Source organism: Triticum urartu, chromosome 7 (assembly GCF_003073215.2).
Source record: "Triticum urartu cultivar G1812 chromosome 7, Tu2.1, whole genome shotgun sequence".
Classification (NCBI taxonomy): Eukaryota; Viridiplantae; Streptophyta; class Magnoliopsida; order Poales; family Poaceae; genus Triticum; species Triticum urartu.
In genome coordinates, this window is record NC_053028.1 from 321,970,359 (window position 1) to 321,980,460 (window position 10,102).

The 10,102-nt window shown below is 44.8% G+C and overlaps 1 protein-coding gene across 1 annotated transcript; it reads right to left on the reverse strand.

Moving 5' to 3' along the window:
• Positions 1-5,567: 5,567 nt before the first annotated feature.
• LOC125521362 lies at positions 5,568-9,526 on the reverse strand. The gene is made up of 4 exons (XM_048686426.1): positions 8,826-9,526; positions 8,360-8,452; positions 7,652-7,830; positions 5,568-6,794 (listed from the first exon to the last, which is right to left on the reverse strand). The coding sequence occupies exons 1-4, from the start codon at positions 9,465-9,467 to the stop codon at positions 5,810-5,812; spliced, it is 1,899 nt and encodes a 632-aa protein (XP_048542383.1). The 5' UTR covers positions 9,468-9,526; the 3' UTR covers positions 5,568-5,809.
• Between the last annotated feature and the right edge of the window lie 576 nt (positions 9,527-10,102).

Below are 10,102 nucleotides of genomic sequence, written 5' to 3' on the forward strand. Positions count from 1 at the left end.
ACCTCTTCACGGGAGAGAGCAGTGCCGCCTGTAGCCTCCAATCCCCTCCAGGCGCTCCGCAGGCAGCCCGCGCGCTCGCACGCAGCCGCGCCCGCCGGCCCTCTCCAGGCGCGCCTCTACCGCCGCCGGTCCCGCCTCCAGTGCCCCGCGCAGCACACGCGCGCCAACAACCACCTTGGGTGCCCGGAGCTCCGATTCACCGCCGGCGACCTACAGAACCCAGCATCGCCTCCCGCCTGTGCTCTGACACCATGAAGTGTGGTGGGTTTGGGAAATTTCTGGATAACTCTCTTCCTCTCTAGTCTGTACAATACATATACTGGTTTACATGGGCCATGTGGACCAGATTCACACATATACAGCCCAACAATTTTGTTCGACAATTACAGTTGAAGTTCTTTATAATTGGGGTGAACATGGTTTTGAACATAGTTTGGAGTCAGGGATTGAGAATTAAAATTCGTTTTTCACCAAAAAGAAAAACTTTGTACTAATTACTCATATCTGTTTTCCTCTCTGATGCTTGATGCCTCCAATTATTTAATAGTTCTTTTTTCTCTATATATTTTCAGTGTATATTTGGTGATTACCAAGTTTATATTCGTAAAAATCAAGGCATTAGTGTAGGAAGAGAAATGGCACTGGCTCTACAAATAAGTCTATTCAGCTTCTTATGCATTAAAATAACATTGAATCCCTTGCTGCAGATAATCTGTATAGACAAAAGTAACAATCTCATTTGTGTGTTCTATTGTTAGTATGACAAATGGGTACATGAAAGTAGTAGCTTTTGTCATTCAGTTGGTAATATTGGTGTACTCTAAAATACTGTAGTTGTCTTATTTTGTTCAGTCTATCCATGTAGGTGTTAAACGTTACACGAAAGAGAAGAAACGACCGTGTTGATGGACCCTATAGCAGGTTCAGTGTGCAGTTATTTAGTTTCTTTAGCACGAGTGTGCATGCATGCACACGTACATACAGAGTTACTAGTAGTAGTTTATTTTGATGATGTGGTTGTTGTCCTTCATTTGCCAACTATTACCTCTCTTCACTAATGTAAGACGTTTTGGCCAAAACGTCTTACATTAGTGGACAGAGGGTGTAAATACGATGGTTGCCTTGGTTTACTTTCCATGTTGTAATTGACCCCCCACGCTGCCTTCAGTTTTTACTGATATAAGAACATACTGTTATTGGTCTGTGTTTCCCTGGATATTCAGATTGATCCATCCTCATAAGGGTAAGTTCAGTATTATCTGGATTCAGTTTCATAGTCTCTGTATCTGACATCCATGAATTGTGTTATCTAGTATTACAGCTTGGAAATTCTCAAAGCACATTTGTTCAAACGTTGGTTATATGAGCTATATTCTTAGTTTTTTTTTAAGGTCTAAAGTCTTAGTTTTTATGGTCACTCTGTCAGAGTACTAATTCCTGTTGCATCTAAAGTCAGTTAGTAATGCTGATTCCAGTACTGATGGATCGGATAACCTATAAGTGTAGATGTACTTATCACAAGCAGGCTTGTTTCAGGCGTTCGGCTCTCAGATTGCTGGTGATTGAAGATCAGAGCCTCTGGCCCGAGGAAGATGGGACAGAGATATCTCTCACTCGCTCAAATCGTCGTGCAACACCCCCTTCTATGGTATCGATATGGTTCAGGCACCCCCAAACCTCTGGCAGCAAAATCTACACTTGGCTAGCTGCGGTCAACAGGTGCCGGCCTCCAGCACCCCAGGTGTTTCTTCCCTGTGCGAACAATCTGACAAGTCTCTTGTTCAACTTTTCTTCACAAAGGGTAATATGTTAATATAAATATATACTCCGTTCCTAAATATAAGTCTTTTTATAGAGATTTTAATGCGGACTACGTACGGTTATATATAGACGTACTTTAGAGTATAGATTCACTCATTTTACTCCGTATATAATCCGCAGTGGAATCTCTAGAAAGACTTATATTTAGAAACGGAGGGAGTATAATTCGAAAGACGAGCCTTTGGCACCATAAGCCTTCCCCCGCCAAGCCTTCTACCTCCATGAAGGTCGGCGTGGTATCAATTATCTAATTCTTTTGGTTCTCTCCATTATCTAAATATATGCATTTTCTTGGTCATTGCACTTTACATTCTCCATTATAGAAATCTAAATCAAAATAATCATAAGAGAAAAAAGAAGTCCCCCGTGCCCCCGGCGTCGCCCTCCCCGAGCGAGGCGACCGGGGCGGTTCCCCACCCCCCCTCCCCGCGAGTCCCCGCCCCCCTTCCCCCTCGCCGCTGCCGCCGGCGGGCGCGGCCGGGCGTTGCCCGCGCGATGCCCCGCAGTCTGGCGGTGGCGGCCCTCCTTCTTCCCCCGTCGCTGGACCCCGGCTTGGGCGGGCGGTCCTGGCGGCGGAGCCCTTCGGCCGGCGGCGTTCTGGCGCAGATCTGGACGGCGGCGGTGCGGAGGCGTTGCCCCTTGGCGGCGGTGACGACCCATGGCTTGCGGCGGCCGGCGGCGCCCGGCTGGCCCAGATCTAGGCCCTACGGGCCCGATCTGGGTCGGGGCGGGCCTGCTGGGTGGCCGCAGTGGGCTGTTCTTCGGTGGTTTCCGGCGAGCTCCTCGCGACAGGGACGGCGGCTGCTGTGCCGCGACTGCTGTAGCACGGCGGCAGAGCTTCACGGGCCCACGCTGGGCCTGGCCGAACAGGGCATCTGGTGTGCCTCTGCTGTTGTGCCCGGTCTGCTACCGCCTACGCCGGTGGAGGTTGTTCCCTCCCTTGTGGCTACGGTGCTGTCGGTCCTTGTCTTCGGGTGTCTCGTGTGGATCCGGCCGGCCTCGCTTCGTTGGCCGTGGTGAGACGACGGTGGTGTCCTCGTGACCGTTGGCGCATGTTGGTGGGCGGCGGGTGTGGTGGAGCCGAAGGTTGGTCCTGGGTGGTGGGCGCAAGAGGTCAGGAGAAATCCATGTCGGGTTGCCGGCACCAACGCGGTGACGCCTGCGGGCGCCGCCATCCTTCTTGAAGGGCGTCGGGTGACCCTCTCCCCCCCTCTACCCTCCGTGAACCGAGAGAAATCGCGTCGTCATCGTCGCATTCCTTCTTGAAGGTGGTGCTTGGTACACGGCAACTCGGTGGCTTTGGAGCGTGGTGGTTATCTTCGGTGGGCGCAGCGATCGCGGTGTGCCGTAGCTTTCGTCGATCCGGCGTTGTTGGCATTTCTTCTCTTATTTTCTCTTGTCTTTTTCTTTTGGGCGTGCTTGTGTTGTTTGCCCCAGCGTGGTTCGGAATGTTGTATCGGGTGGTTGCTATATCAATATAGCGGGGCGTAAGCCTATTTCGGTAGAAATCTAAATATGCATTCGTTTATTCTTATCCGTGCCAAAGGACTGTTCCTATGTTACAAACTTATAGTTCAACTATAAATTATGCATCATCTCTATACTCCTAAAGGGGAAGTTGGTAGTCTCGCCTCAGGTCTCACCAATCATATATTACGTTCGCGAGCGTCTTACAGGCGACCTTTAGCAACCAAGAGCAACCAATTTGGGCCGGCAAATTTCACGTGTGCATTAACTCAATGAAATCGGCACTTTCCCAAAACAATATCATGCATTAACACATTCAAATCAAATCTTAAGAAAATCTCATCTAAATCCAAACTTTCATTGCCTTCTACTACTCATAACCAAATCAAATCAAAACTTATCAAAACATCAACTATAATCAAAGTTGCCTGGCACATTTGACGTGTGCATTAACTCAATCAAATCGACACTTTCCCAAAACAACGTCATCCATTAACTCATTCAAATGAAATCTTAAGAAAATCTCAACTAAACTCAAACTTTCATTGACTTCTACTACTCATAACCAAATCAAATCAAAACTTACCAAAACATCAACTATAAGCAAAGTTGCCCGACACATTTGATGTGTGCCCGTGTTATTTATTTTTCATTTTTTTTATGTTTCGTTTTTTGGTTTCATTTTTTCCTATTTCATTCTTCTCTGACTAACCTATTATTTTGTACTCGATATACTATCAGAATCAACACAGAGTTGTACGTCATGGTGAGTTGGTAGCATCGCCTCCATTTCGGCTAAATAAAAATGAACACATTAATGCAATTAATTTGATAAGCAGTTAATTACATGTGCAATTAATTAGATCCAGTTAAATAGGGATTTATTCGCACCGAATAAATTCGAAAATTGATTCATTAATAATGAGGCTGTTAATTAGGCCTAAATATAACTAGAAGTAGCTATTTTTCAATTAGGAAGACAATTACTTAATTAGGCAGAAAACATTTTTTTTGAAAACTCATAACAGTTTTTGAAAAACAAGTTTTTAAAAAACATGACCATTTTTAAAAATTATGAATAATTTTACAAAAACTCAAAACATTTTTTGAATTTGCAAATTTTTTAACATGAAATTTTTAAAATTTGTGAACCCGAAACGGTAGTATTTTTTGAATTTGAAAACAAAGACGGAAAATAGGAACAATTTTTGAATTTCTAGAACATTTTTGAATTTGTGAATAAAATTTAAAAATGAGATATTTTTTGAATTTGTGAACAAATTTTGAATCATGAACATTTCTTTAATGGGAGAACAAATTTTATAAATGGGATCGTTTGTTTTGAAGTTCTTGAACATTTTTTTAGTTTGTGAACAAATTTTAAAATGCGAAGATTTTTTGACATTCAAACGTTTTAGAATTTTCAAACATTTTTTCAAAAGCTGCAAACAAAATTTGAAATTCTATAATTTTTTGGAATTTCTGAACAAAATTGAAAAATAGGAACATCCTCTAAAAAAGTGAACAAAACTTGAAAAATGCGAACATTTTTAAAATTTCGGAACATTTGTTGAAATACAAAAAATAAATTGTAAAAAATAGAAATATGAAAGGAATGAAAAAAGGAAATAAAATAAAATAGAAAAAACAAAAAAAAGGGAAGGAAAAGAAAAAATGAAACCCAGTTCAGGAACCTCCTAGAAGGCTCCTAAAACCGTAAAAAAGAAACCGGCTAGACACACCATAGAAGGTTCCAAAAACGGGATCGCTGAAACGCTAAACAGACCGGCCCACGCCTCGAACACTGGGTCGATCGCCCAAACAAAATCCACAGACAACATCTGCAACAGATATGCAAATTTATTCAGTTTTCAACCTCATCTCACAAACACATTACCCTTTCCCTTGCTTAAAATAGCCACTGGCTTATGAATGGGACACCAAACTTAACTGCAGTTCACAACCCCAATTGTTCAATGGCACCATCCTGGATCAGCTAGAGATGCCTTCTACATGTTGTGGCCCTTTAGCAACTACCACATGCAGGAGCAACTTTAACTGAATTTACATGTACAGAACACCTAAACTTAACTGAATACCACACAAGTCAGCTACATTATATATATAAACCGGTACAAGCACGAGTAGTTCCATGTTATCATCAAGCAGCTCACATAAGGCACGTAGTGTCATCACATGAGATTACACACAAATAAATATAGTAAGCGCAGAGTGATGACAAGATGAGCTACCAATAAAAACAATCCTGGAAGAATGTCTGGCCAAGCAATGCACCCGTTCCAAATAAAACTGTTCCCAACATACCAAACATGCTCCTGAGAAAAGTAATTGGCCATGCACATTGAGCATGGTTTCCAAGGAAACAATTTACACCAATGTTGAGCTTTACTGTTTGTGGTAAAACCAACTGTAGCATGTACAAACAGAGACTGTATCGTGTACAAACAAAGACGCTAATGAGTTCGCTAAGATTTTTCTGTACATTTACCAACCGCTACTACTAGCGGTAGTTCAGCTGCAGATGACTTAGGTAACCTCCATCATACAATGCCCTCTGCAGATCACACAGTAACCTTAGATAATCTTTCATGACCATCTGAACAAAAAACTGGAGATCACGCCTCGACTGATACTTCGAGCTGTTCCAGATGAGCCTGAGGAGTCCTCTTACATCGTACTCATAGAAGACACAGTTCCCATTCTTATCAAGATAGTAATATGTCTTCAGGAGCATTTTGCATCTTGGTAATGACCAGCCATCAAAGTGAGACAAAGATGCTGACAAAGCACTCCACCCCTTCGTACTTTCAATGCTGCTGAACAACTGGTACATCACTACGAATGTGCCATATGCTTGAAAAGGCTCCATCAGATATATGTGATGTGCTAAGATGTTGGGACTGCAGACTGCTACGCCCTGTGAGATGACTCGAAGCCATTCAATCATATCTACAGGCAAGGGCTGCTTATGGAAAACTTCGTCCGTTATCATTTTCACAAAACTAGCATAGTCCTTGTCACCTTCGGCATCAGAATAGTCAACAAGCTGGTCCTCGCTGAAAAGGAGCTTAATGGAATCGTCTTTGTATATGATGAAGTTTCTTGAGCTGAAATTACCCCCAAGCGACTTCCCTTTGCCATGCAACCCAGCCAATTTACTATACGAGCCACCTACAGCGACCTTGGTAGATATCTTAGACAATTTGGACTCAGTGGTGAAGCCTGGAAGTAATGTGTTGTGGTGTAGCTTAAATCGAAGGGCATGATCATACAGCGATTCAGACCACCCACTATCAGACTCACAGACCAAGATAGAATGATACAGACCAGTTGGGAGACTGGGGACTCTTGGTGGGTCGGGAGTTGGAAATTTCAGCATCTTCCTTCTTGATTGCGATATCCTGAGCTCTTCATCTTTCTTGCTGGTTCTTTTGTTACTAGGCGAGCAGTTCTTGCTTGATATTTTGCTATCAGATAAGCAGTTCCTGAAATAAAGGAACAAATCATATCATTCAGTCACTAAATAAACATCATCAGGCTAAAAGCTCCATCGATCGCCCCGGGATGTCAGAACACTGATCAGTCAATCATCAGGCTAAAACTACTGTAAAAAGCAGTCACAAAACATGGAACTAGAATCTAGTTCTTCAGAACTGTAATTACAGTCATTAGACACTAAAAATAAAGCAGCCATTCGGCAGTGTAATTACTAGTTTCTTCAGAACTGCAATTATTACAGTCTGAGGATAAATATTACATGAAACTACAAGTTCTCCATAACTCCAAATACATACAAGAGCACTGCTATTGGTAGTCTTAAATTTGATTAACTAAAAATACACCCAGTAAAGGACTGTGGCTTTGGTGGGATATGACTGTAAAAACATGATGCTATCCACTAAAAGTTCACTGCATCAAGATTTTTTCTTTACAAATTACTAACTTTGATGGGCTGCAAATACAATTAAAACGAACTATAAATTAGAGGGGAAACGAACTCCAGTTTGTAATTCATGGATGACTCCAAAGACAAGTAAAAGAAAAAGAATGTAGCTCCAGTTCACCATAAGTAGAATTTACATTCAAATCACAGTGTAACTCTAGTAGTTTAGAACAATAACTGCTAGTTCTAGAGAAATAAGGAACAAATCTTTGCGATGCAGCAGTGAACTGGAGTTACAATCTGTAGAATTATAACTGCTAGTTCTAGAGATGATCCACACAGCAGAGAAGATCCAAAACCAACTTTACTCCCTCCGATCCACACTTTGAGGTATGAAGGTTGGAGCTACAATACATATCCCAGTCACAAACAAACAATTTTTGAGGTATAAGTTAGTACCTTGACTTAATCGTTGCCAGGGGTGTCATATCAGGAGAAGGGAGCAGGCTTTCGCTGCTATCTTTACATGGATTCGTTAATAACTTCCTCATGTTGAAGCAATTCTCAATCCAAGCAGTGGTAGTGACTGTCTTCCCATCTGCTTCCCAGAATATTCTGGCCCCTGGTGGTACCTGACCCTACGTGGACAAGAAAGACAATAAATGATTAAAGTAGTAAGGCAAATATTTGGGGATTCAGCTCAGTTGGGTCTAGCCTAAAGCTTCATAACAACACAGTAGTACTAAGCTAAATGCGAGTTATTCTTCTTTAGTAAAAAGTATATTTTAGTTTATGTTTACTGAAAACTACTGTGTCAAGCTGAAAATTACTAACACATACTACTATTTTCCAAGTATCAACAGGGGACTAAATAAAAATGTAACAACTTGTGCATATTAACAGCTCATAAAAGAATGAGATCAATGTATCACCAAGTTGAAACGAAGGTCATTTAACTGTGTAGACAGAATAATTGGTCATTACAGGAATTCTAAGCTGTGAAATGTGAAACTCTGAAATTCTAGCTGCAGTCAGGTGCTTCTTATGTTAAAAAAAATTAGTTCAATGGTTATCCCAAGTATAGCATAAATTCCCCCTCTCAGGCAGTATACGTCGCTAGTGACTACAGCTGAACGCACAATAGAAAAGCAGGTAAGAAAAACTCACTTTCACAGCGATGTGTGTGGCTTCGTTGTAGTTGATTCCTGTCCCAACCTTGCCACCCAAGCTTTCAATTATTTGAGTATAATCGTCAAGTCCCTACACAAACGTAAATATAGTAGACACAAAGTGTTATTGCTCGTGGTGTTAAAATATGTAATTAGCTTAACATCTTGCTTCTTAATTCTCTTTCATATCATCATTCCCGGTCTAAAATAATTATTCTAATCCCTTAGTTTATCTTCCTCTCATATAAACAGAACGCCTTTTCACAATAAAGGATTGTAATGCACAAAGTGTTGGAGCTTTAGAAACTACACACAGTTTACTCGTCATGTATCTAGATTTTTCATATAGTAGACCAAAATTTGAGCTGGTGTATAACCTGAAAGTAACTTGAATTCGTGTCACCCTTCCAACTTTCCAAGAACAGAATTAAAGAGACGGGGATGGGAGATATCCAAATTCTCACCACATCCTCGACGAAGTGGTCGACGAAGATGAAGAGCAAACCAAAGAAGGGCTTGTCGCCTCGGCTGGCCCTGGCTTCTTCCCGGGCGGGCGACCTCCCCGTCGTGCCCCCGCGTCCTGCGCTCTCCTCCTCTGGCGCTCGCTCGATCATCCTAGGCGCGCCTTCTCCGCCCGCATCTCCGAGTCTTGGTGGCTCCCCAGCGGCAACGGAGGAGGGGGCTGAGGGCTTGACGACGGGAGGGAAGGTCTCCCCAGCAGCAACGGAGAAGAGGACCGAGGGCTTGACGACGGGAGCGAGGGTCTCCCCGCCAGCAACGGAAGACGGGGCGGAGGGCTCGACGGTGGGAGCAGGGCGCGCGGCAGCTCGGGCCGCCCCAGCGGCAGCGGAGGATGGATCCGAGGTCTTGAGGGCGGGAGCAGGGGGCGCCCCAGCGGCGAGGAAGGACGGAGCCAAGGGTGCAGACTCTGGCTCGGGAGCAGCGGCTCGATCGAGAAGCTCACCGCCGCGGGGCGGCTTCCCTCCGCTGCCGGGCAGGCGGAGTACCGGCTTGATCACGATAGTCTTGGGGAGTGGCTGCTTCCCGCCGACGCGCGGCGGCCTCCCGCTGCCGTCTGGGGGCAGGCGGCGCCCCGGCCCCGGCATCACGGCGAGGAGGGGGGAAGGGGAGGGAGGGAGGGCTTGCGATTTTACTCCGACGGGGAATTGGGGGGAAGAGGGAAAGGGGGGAGACGGAAATTTTGGGGATGGGAGGGGCGGGGGCTCGGGCTCCGATTCGAAACTCGAAACTCGAAAGCCTCGGCCCAACCTAGGCGTCGGCTGACCGATCCCGCCCACGATCGGTCCTCTCCAGGCCGTTGGGTAGCCGTTTGATCGGTCCTGGTGCATCAACATTCCCGTCGTCTCGCACCTTGTACGACATCGCATGAAAAAATTCCTCTCCTCATCATGCGCACAAAGGAAGTCAACGAGCACGCAGAAAAAAAAATCCAACGAGCGACTTCGCACGAGTCACGGCCAGCGTGCCGGCACAGGTCCTCATAGGAAACACAGCACGAGTCACTGTCGGCTATAGAGCTGGGTGCTCACTGTCCCAGCACAGGTCGCGGCCGGTCCCAACACGAACGCTCGCCATCCCCAACATTGGTCGAGATCGTCCCAACACGGACGCTCGTCGTCCCAAACATGGGATGGCCGTTCGCAGCATGGGTGCTCGTTGTCCCACATTCGTGACCAGCGGTTGCAGAAGCCTCGTGGCCTACTTATAGCCACATCGGAGG